Source organism: Mesocricetus auratus, unplaced genomic scaffold, assembly GCF_017639785.1.
Source record: "Mesocricetus auratus isolate SY011 unplaced genomic scaffold, BCM_Maur_2.0 Super-Scaffold_100008, whole genome shotgun sequence".
Classification (NCBI taxonomy): Eukaryota; Metazoa; Chordata; class Mammalia; order Rodentia; family Cricetidae; genus Mesocricetus; species Mesocricetus auratus.
The window spans coordinates 84880381-84901700 of NW_024429192.1; the positions used below are offsets into that span (position 1 = coordinate 84880381).

The 21320-nt window shown below is 38.4% G+C and overlaps 1 protein-coding gene across 1 annotated transcript in view; it reads left to right on the forward strand.

The window, feature by feature from the left end:
* The window catches only part of Pan3 (poly(A) specific ribonuclease subunit PAN3), a 120490-nt gene that overhangs the window by 49937 nt on the left and 49233 nt on the right, over nucleotides 1-21320 (forward strand). The window contains 1 exon segment of the mRNA XM_005083181.3: nucleotides 8115-8262. Coding sequence (XP_005083238.1) covers nucleotides 8115-8262 — 148 coding nt within the window.

Consider the following 21320-nt stretch of genomic DNA (forward strand, 5'->3'; position numbering starts at 1 on the left):
AGGCAATACTCCTAAGCTAATCAAGTACGTTTATGAAAAACTGCAGTCATTATAATAAAATGAAAATAAAGATTAGACAAGTTTTTGTCTGCTGTTACCAGTTTACTTTTCATGTTAGTGCATGTGCTAGTGTGCTAAGATAAGAAGGAACACATAGCTCACCTACTGGAAGGTAGTAAGTAAAGAGGTCTTCTTGGGTACAGCCATCTTTGTAGTATGCTGGATTACTTTTTGGGTGGTACCCAGAGTGTTCACAACGTAATTCCTGGAACCTGTAAGCTTTATCTTATTTGGAAAAAATGATCTTTGAAGATAAAATTTAAGGTAAGGATCTTGAGATTAGATTGTCCTGATACACAAGGGCCCCAAATCCAGTTCTCTTTACAAGACTGAGATAGACCACACGAAAGAGAAAGGTGATAGGAAGATGGGCAGAAATGGGAGTGTTGCATTACAAGCCAAGGAAGCCAAGGAATGCTTGACTTGGTAGCCACTAGAACCCAGGAGGCACCCAGATATCTTCTGTTCAGCTCATTTGGAAGTTGTGTGAATGGCCACCACCTTTATTTTGTACTTCTGCTTCCAGAATTGTGTGACAGTAAGTTTCTGTTTTGGTGTTGGACTATGGGTTTTGTGATAATTTTCTAAAAGCAGGAAACAGATATATTTTCAGTATTACTTTGACAAAAAGTATGAAGATACAGACATTTTAATTTTATTGTATGTTTATGGGTATTCTGCCTGCATGTTATATCTGTGTACCACTTGTGTGCTTGGTGTATGTGGAGGCCAAAAGAGGGCATCAGATTCTGTAGAACTAGAGTCATAAATGGTTGTGAGCCAACATATTGATGCTAGGAAATGAAACAAGTCCTCTGCAAAAGTAGCCTTCCCTTAATTGCTAAGCATTTCTCCAGCCCCACACAGGTATGAGCTAATTGTGTATCTGTTTACAGAGCAAACTGTATAAAAACATCACTCCACCACCAAATAGTATCAATAGAATTAGTAAGAAAAAGGCTGGAATGGTACTAGATTTTAATCTACTTAGTAATTTTTTTGTTTGATCAAATTTGGTTTGAAAAACATGCTTCTAGTTTCATGAATGAGAAAAGATTACATAGTTCAGAAAAAAGAATGTTAGTAATTTCTTATCATCACTGTGATGAGATTTCTCCTATAGATGTTTTGGATTTCTGTCATTTCTGCAATAAAACATTCTCTTTTTTATTTACTATGAACCATTGTCTTATTGGAACTTCTAATGGTTATATTTTTATGCTGTTTTGCTACTTAAATTAATCCCTTAATTCATGGGCTCTCTTATTTTAGTCTTGTTTTTAGTAGATACATATAAGTATTAGAGACTAAAGGTTAATGTAAAAACTTTATACAGAATAATACTGTAACATGAAAGGACCAGTTTATAGTAAAACTTGGTAAGAAAATTCTTTGAGCAGTATTGAGCAGTTGTAGATGAGTAGCTAGCATTTACTTAGATGGGGTATCTGGTTGGAATGTTGCCTCTTTTTTGTTTTTGTTTTTGTTTTTTTTTTTGGTTTTTCGAGACAGGGTTTCTCAGTAAACCAGGGTAGCCTCGAACTCACAGAGATCTGCCTGCCTCTGCCTCCCCAGTGCTGGGATTAAAGGCGTGAGACACCAACACCCGGCTGAAATGTTACCTCTTTTAAGATGTAATTCTAATATGTCCACCAACATTGAAGATAAGACTTGAGACTCTTCATTTTCTGTAATTGGGTCCAGAGAGTAAAGATGATGTCATACCCAAATGTTGGGAGATGGTATTGTGTTGAAGAAATTGCTGCACAAGAAGCAATAGGTGGTCTTTTGTACAGAAAGTGAAGCGTGAATTTAAGTATATGGGAACTTAAATATAAATTATAAAAAACTAAACGGACTAAATAAAGTCTGACTTTTAGAAGTCTATTTGAAACTATTTAAGACACAAATATGAGCTAGGACTAATTATGAATAGAAGTTAGTGTTTACATATATTTTCTATAAATAAAAACCGCAGTACATGGCTTTAATCCCAGAACTCGGGAGGCAAAGGGAAGCAGAGAATCTCTGTGGGTTTGAGACCAGCCTGGTCTGTAGAGGGAGTTCCAGGGCAGCCAGGGCTACACAAAGAAACTGTCTCGAAAAATAAACATAGAAAACCAAAAATTGATTATTACAGAAATGGCTTAGTAACCCTGTTTTGCATTTTGCCTTTTGGAATCTTGTTCTCGTAAGGTCAAGCACTAATGGACCTTTGAATTATTTTCCTTGTCTAGAAAGGCTCATTAACATCATAAAGCAAAAAGTAAAATTTGGACTTTTGCTATTTTTTTACTTGTTAGTGTTGTTCATGTTAGGTGAATAATTGTATAAACTAGTCCTTGAATCCTCTTCTAGAGAAACTTTGACTTGAACTGGGATGTAGTTAAATTGTAGAGAATGTACCTGGCACAGTCAGGGAACTGGGTCAGATATCCTCTAGAAATGGGGCAGAAGAAGGAATACAGTTTTACCTTCTGCGCCTTAAAGGAATAGTTTTCTTGTTTCCTTATTTACTTAAGGAGTTACTTGCTTTCATTTTGTGTGTATGAGGTGTTTTGCTTGCATGCTTGGTGCTCACAGAAGCTGGAAGCGGGCATCAGACTCCTTAGGACTAGAGTTCAATGATTATTACAAGTCACCATATGACTGCTGGAAATTGAACCCCGGTTTTTCTGGAAGAGCACTCAATGCTTTTAACCACTAACCCAGTTCTCCAGCCCAGTTTTATTTTCTAAACATTTTATTTTAATGTTTACCAGTTTGCGTTTCAGATAAGTACCCTTAATATGTAAATGTCATATGCTTATTCTACTTTGTTAATTGCTATTACACTTTTTTACTTATTATTTTACACTGATTTATATTTAAATGAAAAATTCAAAATGTTAGAAATGCCTCTTTTAAATTTTTTTTTAAGAAGTTGTGTATGGGTGCTGGAGAGATAGCTCAGAGGTTAAGAGCCCTGGCTGCTCTTCCACAAGTCCTGAGTTCAATTCCCAGCAACCACATGGTGGCTCACAACCATCTGTAGTGGTATTTTCTGGCTTAAAGATGTGCATTCAGATAGAGCACTCATATGCATAAGATCAACAAATCTTTAAAAAAAAAAAAAAGGTGTTGTGTGTCTGCATGAGTTCATGTGCCCTGTATGTGTGCAAGTGCCAAAGAATGTCAGAAGAGGGCATCAGATCTCCCCAACAACTGAAGTTATAGATAGTTGTAAGTTTCCTTGTGAAGCATTTATCTAAATTGTTGTATTATCAATAAAAACTCGGGAGTAGGATGTGGAACAAAACCCAATAGTTCAAGAAAGTAGAGGAATGAGCAGCTGACCCCTTCTCTCTAGGCTTCCTAGATCAAAAAGTCTGAGAATCTTTCTAAGCCCCTCCCTGCTGTTTCCTGTGCCTCTCTGTTGTATCCTGGGTTCTCCAAAATCTCTCTGGCTAATTCTGGTCAGCTAGTTGTTAAGTCTGCCCCTTGATTTAAGGTTGACTTTATTAACAGTCTCAAAATGTCACAGCGATCAAATATTTCTCCACAGCCTTGTAGGTACTAAGAACTGAACCCAGGTCCTCTGCAAGAGCAACAGATGCTCATGACTACTGAACAGTCTCTCCAGCTCCAAATAGTAAATTTTAAAAAAGAAATCCATTGAAAAGATTTTTTAAAACTTATTCCATGAAGATTTCATCATGGATATAACATACCCCTCTACTCCCTCTCACAAACTCTCCGAGCCGGCCTCCCCGCTTCCCCCATTTCCCCTCACCCCCAAACAACTACCCAATGTCCTCTTTTTTCTTTTTTAAGTAACTCATTGAGTCCAATATTTTCGCTGCCCATATACAAATGGGTGTTGGACAGTTCCCTGAAGCACAGGGAACACATTCCTAAAAATTCTCTCTTTTAGCAGCCATCAGCTTTCCATTGGTCCTCAACTAGAGATGGGAGCACCTTTCCCCTCCATGTTGAAATGTTGACATATTTGATCTTGTACTGGTAATGTATAGGCCACCAGAGCTTCTGTGAGGTCCTGAGTAATTCTAGTTGGTCCTATAATGTTCAGAAGACAGTGTTTGACCTCAGTCTTGTCCACCTCTGACTCTGGACCCTTAAGTGAGGAGGAGGTGGTGTGAAGCAGATATCTCATTTGTGGTTGAGCACTCTACAGCCACTTACTTATTTGCTGCATTCTGTCCAGTTTGAGTTTCAGTGTTAACCACCATCCACAGCCCAAAGAAGCTTCTTTGATGAGGGCTAAGAGCTTTACTAATCTGTGGCTAGAGATTTTCATATAGAGGGCTGTTTGATGCTGTGGCAAGGTAATAATAGGTTCACCTCTGGAGACCACAGCTCTTAGTCACATTTATGGTACCAAGCATGAATTTCCTACTGTGGAGTGGGCCTTAGAGACAATCAGAAAGCAGTTATTCTACGACATTAATGCTACTGTTGTACTCGTGGCCATATCTTACCAGACCAGTTGTTAATGTAACACTTAGGATCCTTTGCTGGCCAAGACTATTGATGATGTCTTCCCCAGCAGCTTACATACATAGTACCTTCTAGTACTGTGAAAGTCCTCTAGCAGGGAGGAATCGTCTAGATCAGTACTAGCTTGATTTCTCTGTGTCCTGTGACCACAAAGTGTATGTTGCCTTCAGCAATAGGGTCTTAACTGTCAAGTTCTGGTGGGCAGCCAAGGGCAGTGGAAATCACATGATTACCCCTGTGCAACTATTTGAGGGACAGTATTTCATACCCAGCATTGGGCTTATTTGGCAACCTGATTCTTCTTTGAGGAGTAGAATGGCTTTAGTTATAAACTCAAGCAGGCATGTGTGTGTGAATGCGTGTGTGTAAAGAAAGCCTATAAAATAAATAGTAAGTTTCCACATTGACTTTTCAAATATACTGTTAGGTATTGCTCCCTATCCTTCCATCCTTCTCCCCCTTACACCTTCCTCCCAGTTTCTTCTTCATATCACCCAAACTCTACTACCCACCTTCCTTAAAATCTTTCTTCTCCCCCCATAACCCCAACTGTCCCTTCCTAGTTTCCTGACTTCCAAGTTAACCACTGAAGTCTAAAGATTCCATGTTAGGACCCACATGTGCAGAAGCTTGGGACTTTTATCTTTCTGAGTCAGGGTTGCCTCATTCAGTGTAATCTTTGCAGTTCCATCCATTCACTTGCAGATTTCCTGATTTTCCTTTCCTAAAGCTATGTAGTTCCATTGTGTTTAGGTGGCCCCATTTTCACTATCCAGAATGCATCCCTTTATTATAATGACTGTCTTACTGAGCTTTACTATGAGAGTCTTTTGAGTTAGAGTTAAAGAACATAATACTTCTCTGTTCTGTTAATCTGTTAGTAGCAGTTATGCTCTTATTCCTGGATTTTTTTATTTTTTGAGACAATTTCTCTGTGTTGCCATGACTGTCCTGGAACTCTCTCTCTGTAAACCAGGCTGGCTTCAAGATTCACAGAGATCCACCTGCCTGTGTCTCCCAAGTGATGGGATTAAAAGGATGCATACCACCACCCAGTTCATTCCTGGAATCTTTTAAGCTTGTTTCTTATTTCTGAGTTCACTAAACGAACTCAAAAGATACCTACTCAAGGGACAGGAAGAAAGGTGAGGATTTCAGGACCTTTTTCACTTTTAATTCCTATTTAACAATGGGTGAGTTTTTGGTTTTAGTGATTGACTATGGTTACAGTTTAGTGTGTTTCATATCTTCTGTTGTAATGCATATATGTATGCATGTATGTATGTGTGTACTCACACACACACGATTTGTTTGTTGTAAGCACAGTGAATCTTCCTCTCTATTTTCTTTTTCATAGGAACCCTTAAAAATAGGCTTTCGTGGGGCTGGGTGATGGCTTGCTTGCTTGCTGAAGTGTTTGCTGTTGTAAGCATGACCCGAGTTTGGAATTTCAGCTTCTATATAATTACTGGGGTAATGATAGGCTTTTGTAATCATGGTACTTGGGAAGTAGAATGGGAGGGTTCCTAAGGCTCGCTGGCCGGCCCATTTAGCCCATTTAGTCGGTGTGCTCCAGGTTCAATGAAAAGACATTTCACAGATAAGGTAGGACTGATAGAGGTAAACAGCAGATGTTGACTTCTGACTGCCACATATAGTCATTCACTCTCACACACAGACACATACATCTTCTTCTCCCAACATGTACAGAAAATACAGGCTTTCCAAATAGAGTAAACATAGATTTAAGTTGGAGAAACTCAGCTTTGAAACCTGGTAGTCCATTTCATTCAATATAATTATGTATAATGTATAGGGTGATTTTTATTTTTTAGGAATATATTGAGTACACGATTTCCCCCTATCTAATTTTATTGTATTCTCAATAGAGTTGTCATCTTGATGCCATCTCCCCTAAGCATTTTGGATTCGGTTTTTGTTTTGGCTTTCCTTTTTGAAGGTAGATTTAGGGTTGACTAGTATAGACGGAGGCTGCCGTGCTGGTGCCTGTTAGTTGGAGGTGCTGCAACACTAACTCTCACTGACTTGCTTTCTATTCCAGAAGTTTGGGCCATCCACTTCAAAGATGTGCCACTACTTCTGAAAACGAGTATTGGAGGGTTTTTTTTGTTTGCTTTTGTTTTTCCAAACAGGGTTTCTCTGTATAGTCCTGGCTGTCCTGGAACTTGCTCTGTAGGTTAGGCTGGCCTCGAACTCAGAGATCCATCTGCCTCTGCCTCCCAAGTGCTGGGATTAAAGGCATGCACCACCAACACCTGGCTCTGCCCGCCTCTTAAGTATTGGGATCAAAGATGCGTGGCACGCCACCTGCCTTCAGGATTAAAAAAAAATCTTTATGTCAGCAGTTTTCAAGCTGACTCTTTCACAGGGGTCGCATACTAGATATTCTGCACATCAACTATGTACATTAATTTTATGGTGGGGATGGCTACCACATCAGGAGGTCATAGCATTAGGAAGGCGAAAACCACTGCTCTATATGAAAAGGGGATTTTGATTTTCTTGTTTTTCTTTTTCTTATTGGAAAACTGATTTTGGGCTGGACCTAGGTATTCTTTAAGAATTTTGTGTCTGAAGATGTGGCACGGGAAGCACTTCACTGTGTACCTCCAGGGTGTTCACAATAAGCCAAACATTTATTTCTTCTGTATTTTAGTACTGTGTATTTAAGTGTAATTGAGTAGTTACCAGTAGCATTATTTTTAAAGCTTGTAATTTGTTCAGCCTGTGGCTTATTTCCTTTCTAATCTAGTACTTTGAACTCTTAACTTGATAGTTTAAAATGTCATTAAAATGTCAAATAAGGAAGTTGTGTTAGGCTTTATAATAATTAGTTCATCTTTTCATTTTCTACCTGCTGTGAGAATTCCAAGTGGATAGAAACAAGCTTTGTGAATTTACCATATTGTATAGTATCATAATACTTTAGTAGTTTTTAAAGCCAAAAGTAACATCCAATTTGAATATGTTGGAGTTCCACTGTGAAAAGATAGTCCATGTAATCTTTCATGGTAAGTGCTGTTACAAGTCATTGTGACGGTGCATACCCGGGGGCTTTTCCATTTCCTTTTCTTATCCCTTGTTTCTTACACTTGCCTTAAGTTTCTTGGATTCCGTGTTTCAGTGAATGGTACCATATTGGGGAAATGTCTATCCTTATAATAAAAGGAAGTGATTAATTTAGAAAGAAAGGTGGTTTTGATCTTTATCCTTGGAAGCAGCTTAAACATACAAGTTTGAAAGTTATTGCTCAGTTTTGAGGTAGCCTCAATCTCCAGTTCTCAAAAATTGTAGGAATGATTTAGAAATGATGCATGCACCATGGAGGTTAAAATTCTTCACATGAAAAAGTTTTATCTTAGATTTGGTTATCCGATTTCCACTAAGGAAGTTATACTCTACTAAAATACAGAAACTAAAAGACTTAAATCCTAAAAGATTTTAGTGAGTGAGCACTGAAGAGTAATACCTAGTAGGGTCAAATGTCTTTTGGGGGCCTAAAGTGTGTTAACTTCCTATATTTGATTTTCAAATAGACACCAAATCCTACTGCAAGCGAGTTTATACCTAAAGGAGGATCAACCTCCAGGCTGAGTAACGTGTCCCAGTCAAATATGTCTGCCTTCTCTCAAGTTTTCTCTCACCCATCCATTGGAAGTCCTGCTACTGCTGGATTAGCACCAGGTAAGTTGAGTAACTTTCCAGTGAGTTTCAGGTATCAAATCTGTAAGCATTGTGTTTTTTTTTTTTTTAATTTATTAGAAGTGAAATTGTGTACTTGAATGATTCACTCTGCAACAAAGAGCATCTGTCTTGCCTCTCAGCCTGGAGTCACTAAGAGCTGGAATAACAAGCTTGTGCTACTAGGTAGGGGGTTATTGGCCTTGTCCCCTCCTCTCTTGCTTTCCCCCTTCTTGCCCACCACTTACTCCCTTGCCACCTCTTTCCTTCCATTTGGTTCCTTCCCATGGCTTCTCCTGTGGGTCTTTCCAGTTAGTTAGTAAACATTTTCAGCCCTGGAAAACAGTGTCAGAACTGAATGTCTGTTAGTGTAAAAGTGCATGTAAGTGATGTAGTATTAGGAACTTTCTCCCATGAGGTGGGTTCATAATTTTTACAAAAGCATAATCTACATATCAGTTAGGTGTTCTTTTAGAGCATGTCTGTGCTTCTGCATAGCTTCATAAATCGCTGTTATGACCAACAATAATGAGCTCCATAAGCCAATTGCAAAACATGGGTTTGCTTAGTTAATACCTTATATCAGTAGTAAATACTGTGTTCACATAGTTGATAAGACTACTTGAGGGTTGCCATTTTAAGGAATGCGGCTTCCCACATACTACAGGTGTATTACTCTGCCCCCTGCAAAGGCCTTTTTAAATGAGGAGGTGAGAATATTACAGGGTATTTAAATTTTAAAGCATTTAGCTTAGAAACATCCAGAACCACTTTGTGGTTTTGAAGCTTTCTAGTAACTTGTAAGAGCTGTTTTAGAGGTTCCATACTTGAGTAGCATGGTGCAGCCCCACACGAAGCCTCACCCTTACTTAAGGCATGATGATTTTTCCATTTGTTACCCTTTAGCAGTTTAGCATGAACTTTGTAGATGACATCTTGTTGCAGTGTCAAAAGGTTGGACCAGTACCTCTAGGGTGAATTAATTGTAGCTTAATTAAACTCAGAAGTTGCTTATTCTCTTGCACAACTAACTGTTAGAATGGTCACTCTTCCTCCTATTAATGACGAAATAACCATTCTCTGGCACTATTGGAAGTAGGTCTCTATCCTGTCAAGTAAAGTCTTGAACTTTAATAGCCATTATGTCGGGTGTTCATTGGGATGAGAGTTGTCTAAGCTTAGATACTTTGTAGAAGTACTGGGGTGATGAATGGTGCACTTATTAACTTTTCTTCTACCACTGTGTTAATGACTTAACTCTTGAGATGAGAAAAGAAAAACTGAATTGTGCTTTACTTTCAGAACACTGTTTTTAAAACCTTTCTTTGCCTTCCATTATTTTTTTTTCCCATAAAATTTCAAGGCTTAGAAAAGTGTCTTTGGTTATAATCCAGCCATCTGTAGTCTTAGTTGTTGTGCACACATTGACATTTCTAAGTGTCCTAGGTTGTAGTGTATGAATTTAAGGAGTGAAAATGAGTTTGGGCTTCCATGTCTTTCAGAACCCCTGCAATTATATTCATATATTTTATTTATAAGTAGGCCTTTTCCTCTGGACACAGATTTTATTAGGTTCATAGCCTTGTTAATATCTGAAATCAAGGACACTAGTTTATACCTTTCTCAGAAGTGACTTCTAAGCACAGTATAGTAAAAAAAAAAACTGTAAGAGTAGTGTGGTCTAGAGATTGTTCTGATGACCTTGTCTTAGCAAAGGTTTATCTCAACTCATTTTTAAAAATGAAATTTTGAATGTGCTAAGTTGTGAAATGATAGTGTAATGCTTTCATGCCGCAGAAATAGTTTAATCATGAAAACTATTTGCTAACTTTTTTATCACAGTTTTTCCTCAATAGTGTTTTGGTTTTATAATAGACTTAATTAGTAAAAGATTCGTATACTTTATTACTATTAACAAATTGACAGAACCATAGCATGTTTAAAAGTGATTTTGAGAGTGAGTAATAGACCTGTCTCGTAAAACAAAACAAAACAAAACAAAAAAAAAAGAATGAGTAATAGAAACAACATACATTTCTGGGTAGCGGTCTTTATTTTCATGTGGTGTGGCATGTGTGGGTGTGACTCAGGGACTGAACACTTCTTGTTCTGTTTAATGAAAGAATTCTTGAGGTTGAAAAGATGATTATTAACATATAAATAAGAAAAAGCCAGGGCTGGAGAGATGGCTCAGAGGATAAGAGCACTGGCTGCTCTTCCAGAGGACCTGAGTTCAATTCCCAAAAACCACATGGTGGTTCACAACCATTCATAATGGGATCTGGTGCCCTCTTCTGGTGGATAGGTGTACATGCAGACAGAACACTGTATATGAAATATTTAAAAAAAAGAAAAATGGATAGAGCGTCTTCAGCATTTTCAGGTGTCTATCCCTTCAAACTTTTGACCAGTTACTATATCTTACTGTAAATTATTGATCAGTCAGTATATCTTATGGTAGAGTTTATATGGTTGATATAAAGAAGGAGAATTAATTACTATGTTAAGCACTATTAGTGATACTCATTTATTACCAATTTTATTTTAGGTTTTTGTTTGCTTGTTTTTACATTTACGAGGGTTAAACCCAAGGCCTCATGTGCTAGGCAAGTATTCTGTCACTCAGCTACATGCTTTCTCTGCTCTTCCCATAAACTGAAGGAAATAGATAACCAGTTTTTTGAGGAAGTGACCAGTTATTTATTGCATCGTCCTGGTGCCAGATGATGAGCTGAACTGCTAATGTTTTTGTTATTCTTGTTTTGGGGAAAGTGCAGGAGAGAAGCAAAGGGGAAGGCATGGGGACAGGAATTGATTCAGCATTCTTACTCAATTGAAACATTTTAAAAATGTGCACATTACAAACATCTTTATGAATTTTGAAGGGACCAAAATAAGATCACTTCCAGCTTAAGAAAGTTCTGTGCCAAAAATAAAGTTCTGTGGATCATTAGGTCTGATGTTTTCTGTCAGAGTTGAAGAAGGGGAGAGATTTAATTCCTCTAAATTGTAGTCTGACTTGTTTAGCAATCTAATACTGACATCTGAGTAGATGGAAACAAGTTTTTTCCATCTTGTCCACAGGGGCATTTCTGACAAGTTGTGAAATCTTTTGAGTTGCTTGGAGTGATAAGGACTGTATAGCTCAGCTCAAGTATCAGTGGGCTGGAAGAAACAAATGATTGGTCATGTTGAACTGTACTGTGCTTGGCTGTCACTCACTCATCCACTGCTTCTAGCTCTTTCTCCTTTGTCAGATGCTCTTAAAATGTTTTCCACATAGTTTTAATTACCCTCTTTACATTAGCTCTTGTATGCATATATCCATAAAACTGATCTCTTTTAAAGTGGAAAGGTAAGAGGGAGGACAAATGGAGAAAAATAATTAAATTGATAAAAATGTATAGATTGAAAAATACCTCCTATAAATTGAAAACATGAGAGCAATGTTATAAAATCTACAGCTATGTCTGCCTGGCTATATAACTACAACAATATCCAGTCAAAGAAATCTACAGCTGAAATTGACCAACAGCAAGCATCTGATGTTGCAGAATATCCAAACTCATACTTAAAATCACACTGTCTTAAGCTGCATGAGTCAGTCAGAGGGCACCACTACAAGTGAAGGATGTGATATTGTGAGTCATAAAAGATTTATGGGTTTTTAGACATGATCATGGTGTGCAGGATTGTACTCTAAATACTTTATCCTTATTATTTTTCAAGTCTACCCTAAAATGGATTCTGTGAGATTCTTAAGTAATTCAACCTCAAATTTATTTTGACATTTTAGTCTGAATTTTTTTTATATTTCTAGTAATGCAATTCATGATTAAGCCATTACAATTATTTTACAATTATTTCAGGTGTTAATCTAGATTTCCAAAGATTATTACAAATTTCATATTCTTAAGAAAGGACTAGGTTTTTTATTTAAAAAATCTAGCATAAAGTTAAGTATTTGTCATTCTTAATAATGCTTACTCAGTAAAGCTTCGTTTTTGTATTGGGAAGTAATTTTTTAATTAGAGCGTATTTCTTGAATACAGTGAATTTTAGTGATTCAATAATGTCTTTGAAGAACTTTAAGGGTTAATGTTCAGTTTGTATAATTATATAAGTCAAGTAAAAATGAATCAGAACTAAAGTCCATTTGAGGTACTACAATTCCTGTAAGCAACTTCAAAGTATTTCTAAGTGTTATTTTAAAGTTGCATGTGTCCGTCTTTCTGTAACTGCTTTGTTTTTCAGGTGTATTCTGCATAATCTTTCAAATATTTCAAGGTTCTCTAGTTTGAGGATTACTTTATTAAAATAACAATTTTAAGAAGTTAACGGTTATTTCACTGTGAAGATCAGGGCCTTCAGCATTTTTTGAGCAGAGGAGCATTTTGTTGCCCTTTAATGTTGAGCTTGTTCAAGAAGGGGCTGCTGCATTGCAGTGAGCATGTACAGACACAAACTGTGGTGCCCGGGGAAGGTTGCTGGCAGTGGAACTCTAGACCATTCCCAAGTTGTGGATACCAGCTGGCTGTATCCCTTGTCCCACTTGGGAATTTCAGGAAACTGAGGCAAGACATTTTTTTGGCGCAGAGGGGGATGTGGCTGCGGCAGCTGGCTTGGAGACATGTCAGGTAAGGCTGAAATAGCTATTAGATATGATGCTATGGCTGGGGAATCCCTGGTTAATCTGCCTGTTAGGCTTGAGAGTTCCAGTTGTGGGTTTCCTGTGCGTATTGCATTATGTTGCCTGCCTTGTCCCTGATCTGATCTGAAGGGGGGTTGGGTGGGAGGGGGTAGATTTCCATTTAATGGTAGGTGGCAGATTCAGTGACCTACATCTGTAGCAAAGGTTCCTGCAGTTCTTGGATAAGATTGTACTGTTGATATTGACTGTGACTTGATGATGTATTTGAAAAAAAGAACAGCTCTACTAAAGTAGTCCTATGGTTTTCCATATACTGCTTGGTTTATGTATGAAGACAGCTTTAAAAACAGAAATGTCATTGTTTAGCAATGTTTAGGGGGCAGAAAACAATTACAAAAGTAAAGACTGTGAAGAGGAATAGCAAAAACAGAGCTGTGATTCTTGCATTAGATTAAGAGTGAATTTTAATGGCCAGTGAGCTTCCTTGCCATACTTTGTATAAGTAAAACATTTCAACCAGTTCAAGAGAGTGAGCTGTATTAGCGCACTGTACTACTTCTGATTGAGCTAAGAGGCAGAGAGAGCATTTGTGAGTCTTAGGTGAGTGTACAGAGCTAGAAGTCATTCCTTTTCCCTGGTTCAAATCAAGTGTGTTTTAGAGCCCCATGATCATTTCTTGTAACCTTTCAGCTTACTGTGTCTAGTGCTTTGTAAGCGTTGAGTCAAGAAGGAATGCAGTGAGGATATTCACTGTGCTGTGATTGCTTGTGTAGTTAGGAGCAGTCTTCATTCTGGAGGGAGGGGCTTGATGGTTGCAGCCCTTTCTGTTCAATTATCACTTGAATCTTAGCTTGATTATTAAAGTTATTTTTGTTTTACTTCTTTTAGATAGTTACCTTAGAGGTTAAGGCATATGCAAAGCGTCTTAGTGAAAGTAGAATTACAGTCTTAGCCCTCTCCTGTCCATAGTAGAGATAAACATTCAGTGAAGGGTCTTTAACAGAAGTCTGGTGTGGGTTGAAGGGTTGTGCTGAGAATTTATTTAGTTCTGGGTGATTTGGTCATGAATTTCTTATTTGCTGACATTTGCTGAAGCACGACCCCCCCCCCCTACGATTTTATAACTTCCCCACATTTAGAGTAATGGTTCTGTAACTAGTAACTAGTAGTGGTCACTTACTGGGCATGGAGCAGTGCTCCAGCTATGTAGATCAGTGCGGTGGTGATGATGCTTTTAGTCCCTAACTGCTTCCCAGAATGTGCAATAGTGAGTTAACCTGCAGAAACAGATCCCCAAAAGCAGAAGTTCATTTCTTGGTTACAGAATACTTGAGGGCAGGTGTTCAAATTTCTTCTCAGCATCTCTCTAGTCAACCAGAAGCTGCCAAAGTAGAAGAGCATGAGTGGGAATTCCTTCCATGGCATTTCCCCAAAATTAGGATCTGCACTACTTTCAATAGTTTGTTGCATTATTTACATATTTTGAGCCTATATTTTAATTTTTTAGCTCCTCTCCTTTTTTGCTTATAAAATGGTATCATGTTAAGAGAAGCTTTTTCCTTTGCTAGCCGCTTTGGTTTATCCCCCGCCAGTCACCTGGGCTCTGCCGCGCCAGCCTGGTTCTAGATCCGCATGAGTCCCAAATAAACACACAGGAGGCTATATTAATTATGAAGCTGTTGGCCTGCTTGTCCCTTACTGGCTAGCTCTGCCTTAAGTAATTACCCCATAATTGTTAATCTAAGTATGTTTCTTACCGGAGAATAGTTCCCGGCGTCCTACCCCCATGGCGTCACATGTTGACTCTCTTGCCTTTCTCCTTCCCAGAGTTCTCCTGGACTCCTAGTCCCTCCTATCTAGGTTTCCTATAGGCTCAACAGTACTTTATTGACAAATGCACAGGACTTCCCCCAACATCTCCTCTTTTCTGTTTAAACAAAAAGAAAGGTCTTAATTTTAACATAGTCAAATTATATATGACAGAACAGTTATCAAGTAAGAACATAGTTACAATATTTTAGCAAGATTTAAAGAAAATATCATCCATCCCATCCTTGTGAGTCCAAAGTCCTATATGTTGCTTATCTTTTATCATAACTAAGGAAAACTATAATTATAACTATCTGTCTTCAACTCCATCAAAGACCACAGAAGGATAATATATAAACACTAGGATTGACAGAGACATCTTACTGCCTGGACAGTCACCCGAAGTTCCTCTGTATTGTCCGGGCATCCATCTTCAGCCCATAGGCCACAATGTGTCTGCAACACTTCTCAGCAAAGCAGGAAATTTCAAAACTGTCCATCTGCATCAGCAGTCTGTCAGTCATTTTTCTGTGTCCTGCAGAAAGTCCCGTAGACTCTTCCATGAAGCAGGAACCCTGTAAGACTGAGTTCAACAGTCACTTTCCTGTGGGTCCTGCATGTCCAGATTATACAACAACAGTCAAACAGTCTAAGCAAGAGCAGTTTCTTGCCCAAATGGCTAATCTTGCCATGTTGAAAGCAAACTCCATAACGAGTTTCTTCGATGCCCGTTTTCCTCTCAGACATAATTGGTGCTGCCAGGAGCAGACATTTCTCATTGTCAAGAAAAACCCTAAACCATTTTAAATGCCATGTTCTGAAGGTCTTTGAGAGGTTTGAAGACTGTCCATCTCAAATATATTTCTGTATATCTAGAAAACCTAACTAACCTAACTATAAATTCTGACTATTATAAGTAACTATCTATAATCTGTATTTAATTACGCATTACATTTTAAAAGATCAGTATAAGCACAATACTTAATCAGGAGGAGAAATATACATATCACAAAATTGACCTTGAATTTGTATCAATAAATGAAAAACAATACCCATACCATAATTCCCCTTTTTTCCATTAAAAAAATATTGGCTGTGATCATTAGCCAATTATAAACAACCCCATTTAAATGAAAACAAAGATTTATAAACAAGATGGGAATTGGGACGTCGTTCATTCCAAACTGCTTCCTGCTGGAAGGGGCGCTGTTCATACCATGGGGATCATGACAAAACTCAGAAACCTGTATAAGTCCGTATTTTCGGGGTCTGTAAGGCTGTATCATCTTAGCTGTCTCAGTCGTTGAAACACCTGGTCCACTGCTACCGGGGGTCTTGGTTGGTCAAACCACAGAAGCCTGGAAGAAATCCTCAGCTTTTTATGTTCTGTGGAAACATAAATTAAAACTCCTTTTCCGAGTAACATATCCTTGTACTTAAATTTTGAAGTCAAGGCATTTTCAAAAGATAGAAGTTGGATTAATTCAGCAGCATTTATAATCAAGTGTACTTTAGCATTTGTTCCTTCCTTAGCAATCAAAAAACTGAAAAACACAATAGCGTACAGTATCCAGACTCTCTGTGTATTTTCCATCTTTACGTGGCTTATTTATTTATCTAATATTACTTTATTTCTTTCACTTTTATTTATTTTTCTCTGAGACAGGGTTTCTCTGTGGAAACCCGCCTGCCTCTGCCTCTGGAGCAATTCCTACCGGCGTGCGCCACCACAACGCCAGCTTTTGTATTTATTTACCACTTTGCCGTTTCATTTTCTCTCTCAATCTCACGTATATTTTTAAACACACTGTAAACCTTTAAAGGTTTTGTTCATCCAAGTCTGACTGTACTGTAAATCTTTATGTTTTTCTGGCCACGTGTCTTATCTGTTAAAACCTCGGCAGTTTAAACTGCCTCTTTTTTTTTTTTTTCCAAGATCGCGGGCGTAAGCATGATTCCAGCTTACCGCCTCAGTCCATGCTGACCTCCAGCAAAAGCTGCCACTTCCAGCTGTACGAACACACCTTTTAATTGTTAGCAGAGTCTCTTAAAACAACCTTGCTGGGTTTTTTTTTTTTTCCTTTTATGCCGAGTCAGGAAGACTCCGGTAAGCGAGCCACGTGAATCTCGTCTTGTCGCTAGCAAAACACACCTGAGAAAAATGCTGCTACCAAAAATCTGTGCTTCTCTCCGTTCTTCTGTTTCTAAAATTCCTTTAAATCTTCTGTTATTTTTTGTGGAAATTTATGATCCCACTCCTGATCACCATTATGTTAAGAGAAGCTTTTTCTTTTGCTAGCTGCTTTGGTATATCCCCCGCCAGTCGCCTGGGCTCTGCCGCGCCAGCCTGGTTCTAGATCCGCATGAGTCCCAAATAAACACACAGGAGGCTATATTAATTATGAAGCTGTTGGCCTGCTTGTCCCTTACTGGCTAGCTCTGCCTTAAGTAATTACCCCATAATTGTTAATCTAAGTATGTTTCTTACCGGAGAATAGTTCCCGGCGTCCTACCCCCATGGCGTCACATGTTGACTCTCTTGCCTTTCTCCTTCCCAGAGTTCTCCTGGACTCCTAGTCCCTCCTATCTAGGTTTCCTATAGGCTCAACAGTACTTTATTGACAAATGCACAGGACTTCCCCCAACAGTATCAAAGCAGCTACATTAACTGATTTAAGCAACTTTAAGTGAGCTAAGAAGGAAAAAAGTGTTCTTTTGATCCCCCAAATTAATATAGTAGCCACACCTTTCATGTGCCCATCTTAGCCATTACATTTTTTATATTAGTAGTACACAAAATAATGGATTAAATTCATTACTTTTTTGACCTGCTCTGTCCTTCCAGTCACCACCTTTCTGCTTTAAAATATAGAGTGAGAGAGAAAATGTGGGATACCGGTCTTTGTCCATCTGGTTTATTAAATTTGTGTCTTGTTGTGTGGGCATGCCCATTTTCACCATGCGGTGGAGGGGATCTCATGCTGAAGCAGGCAACCCACACTGTTATGGTGTTTGGTTGAAGTAATCCAATGATGTGGCTTAACAGTTTGCTACCATTGACAAGACTACAGAAAATCTTGTCACCTCTGGTCTTGGTCAATTTTGGGGACACACAGGTCACTTTTCTGTTTTCTTCAAACATTAGAGATTTAACGAAAGTTAACCATCATAGACCAGTCAGCAAGGTGGATGAGTTATTCATAATTTTAGGGTTTTAATTTCTGTGTTTTATATGTGGTCAACATTTTAAGGGTAAAGGTTGAATTAATGACAGCTAGTCTGGAAATTGTGCTACTTATAATGACCAGGCTGAAGTTAGGGCAAAACGAAGGTCACTGTATGAAGGAAGATGTAGAAGAGAAAGTTGACACTGTGGGAAGAAGCTTTAGGGTTTTTTAATTAGTTTATGAATTCATACATGGGTGTTTCTGAAACTAATAGCCACGTATCTTCTACAATAGATGCAAATTCAACCAGAGTGTGAAGTACGGTTACATAAGTCAGTTCTAAAAACTATTTTGTTATTGACATGAAAGCCAGGCATAGATTAAATTGCATTTTGACCAGATTCCCATGTCATCTATGAATTTTTAAAAATATTTTCTTTGGAAAAGTTAAGAAAGCTTTGAGGAAGTGTGGAAACAAATGTCACTTTTTATATAATATATTGAAGAAAAATAAATAGTTGTAACTAATCAATTTGAAACATTTTATAGTTGTTGTTGTTGTTGTTTTTTCTCCCAGATGTGAAAGACATCCTGTCTTAGGGTTTCTATCGCTGTGAAGAGACACCATGACCATGGCAGCTCATATAAAGGAAAACATTTAATTGGGTCTGACTTACAGTTTCAGAGGTTTATTCCATTATTATCAAACTGGTGTGCAGTCAGAAACCGGTGCTGGAGAAGGAGCTCAGAGTTCTACATCTTGATCACAGGCAACAGAAAGTGAACTGCCACACTAGGCCTAGCTTGAGTATAGGGGACTTAAAGTTCACCCCCATGGTGATACACTTCCTCCCATTCAAATCACTACACACCCTTCCACCACCTTTCTCATTTCCCCCAAAGCCACAGGGATCTTGCTGTATATTGCCCAGGCTAGCCTCAGCCTTAAGGCAGTCCTCCTGTTGACTCCCCCCAAGTGCTCGCATTGTAAGCATGTATCATCACACTCAGCATATAAATAAGCTATCCTCATGATCTCATCCCATGCTTTTTAGTTCTTGGTTTACTGATTAATTGAAACTGTTCATTTGGCTAACAGGATTGAAAAAAAAGTGTAATCAGATACCCCAAACCCCACTGAATTAAAATGTTTTTCAAGGATAAAGTTTTATGTCTGTTTGATATGTACACTCCTGTATTGCTTGTGTGCTTATATTGTAGTTTTAAACTCTGCTAGGTACTTTGTACACTACCTGCCACCACCCAGAGGCGTGAACTTAGGGCCTGCATTCTGCCAGGTAAAATGCTTTACCACTGAGTTGCATCCTCACTCCCCATTTAACCATTTAAAAATTGGTTCTGCACTGGGTTTGGTGAGGCATGCTTGTAAGCCCAACACTTGGGAGGCTAATGCAGGAGGATTACCAGTTACAGTCTAGCACTAACTAAATAGCGTTTTAGTTATACATTTTGTTCTCTTCTGGAGAGTATAAGTTTTGGGGATTTTTTTTCAAGTGCATTGTTTCCTATAATACCCTTAGTCTTGGGATTGCAACTTTATTTCTCCTGTAAATGAGAAATATTCTGTAGTATCATGCTTTTTTTTTCCTTCTTTATTGCAGATTTTGCATTTTTCCAAGACACAGTTTCTATGTGTAACAGCTCTAGTTGTCCTGGAAATTGCTTTGTAGACTAGGCTGGCCTTGAATTCACGGAGATCCACCTACCTACCTTTGCCTTGTGTTGGGATTAAAGGTGTGCTGACCATGCTCGTATTTTGAACTTTTTATCTGATTCTTGAAATGAAGAGCCACATCAGGATGTTATCAAATCAAGATCTTCCAAGCAGACATTTTCTTTCTGAAATCTACTTAATCTCTCTGTCGGGAGAATGTTTGAGTTTTCTATCTTTGTTTCTATGAAAAGAACACATTTGCAGTATCAAAGCTTTTGTGTCTGGTCTAGAGTTTGAACTCTTTACAATGTGAGTCTGATTTTGGACCAGCACTCACTTAAAACCTGGGCATGATGCCATGCCCCTGTAATCTCAGTTCTGGGAGGCAGAGAAAGGAGGATCCCCATGGGTTTGCTACCAGTTGGTTCAGCTAGTTGGTGAGTCTCAAATTCAGTAGGAGTCCTGTCACTAGCTTCTATGTGTCTGTGCATGGGTATACTCACCATATATATATATATTTCCACCCAGACCACCACACATGCTTTGTGTCATGAAAAATGATTTATGCAATAAAAGTTTAAGTTTATGATATTAAATAAAATGAGTTATTAAATATCAGCACTTTCCCAGTATTTCAAATTTTGAAAAGTCTAGGTAAAGTTAGGTCAAGGGGTTTTTGCTTCTCATATATAACTACAGAAAATGATTTTGTATTCATGAGAGAGGGGGGATTGTTTTCTGTAAAAGTTTTTAAGTAGCCGGGCGGTGGTGGCACATGCCTTTAATCCCAGCACTCGGGAGGCAGAGGCAGGCGGATCTCTGTGAGTTCGAGGCTGGGCTGGACCGACAGCCTCCAAAACAATACAGAGAAACCCTGTCTCGTAAAACCAAAAAAAAAAAAAAAGTTTTTAAGTAGATGTTTGGATGTGGTGTAAAATTGAAATGGTAGTATATACTAAAGTCAGTGAGGGGCTTGTTCCCCTCCAAAAGAAAGGAGAGTTTATTTTATATGTAATTATGTAAAAAAATCCTTTTGTCTCTATTTAACCGTTTAAACTTGTATTCAGTAAGAAGGTTCTGTTTGAATCATTAGTGTTAGAAAAGCCTAATTTAGGAAAATTAACATGGCTCTGATCTTTGAGCAGTTTACCAAGGAGCATCATACCAACATTTCCCCAGGTCTTTTTTGTACATTTCTCCTGGGTATGGGGCACATGGCCATAATCCCAGCCTTCAGAAGGCTGGGACAGGTTTGTGATTTCCAGGCCAACTCTGAGTAGTAGTGAGTGAAACACTGTTTCTAAAAGCAAACAGATGAACAAACAAAAACTAGTACATTCTTGACTGGGAGCCACATCTTAAAAATCCAGTTTCTTTCAGGGCAGTGGTGGTGCACGCCTTTAAACCCAGCACTTGGGAGGCAGAGACAGAGAAACCCTGTCTCAAACAAACAAACAAACAAACAAATCCACTTTCTCAGCATTTATTTCCTTTCCTCTCATTTCTACATACCTGTTTTAGAAAGGAAGGCTTTCAGGCAGTTCTTGTGGTCAGTCCTGATCAAGAACCATGACTTTAACATAGCATGGGTGGCCATGAGGGAGGTAGGGCTTTTTTCCCTTTGCCCCTATGTACTTTCTGTTCCTTGTTATAATTACTATAAAAGGCTACTACTACATTGACCTAATAGGTTGTTGCTCCAGGACTTGGGTGTGGTTATTATGAAGTTCTTTTTAATGTGAATGTATAATTATATAAT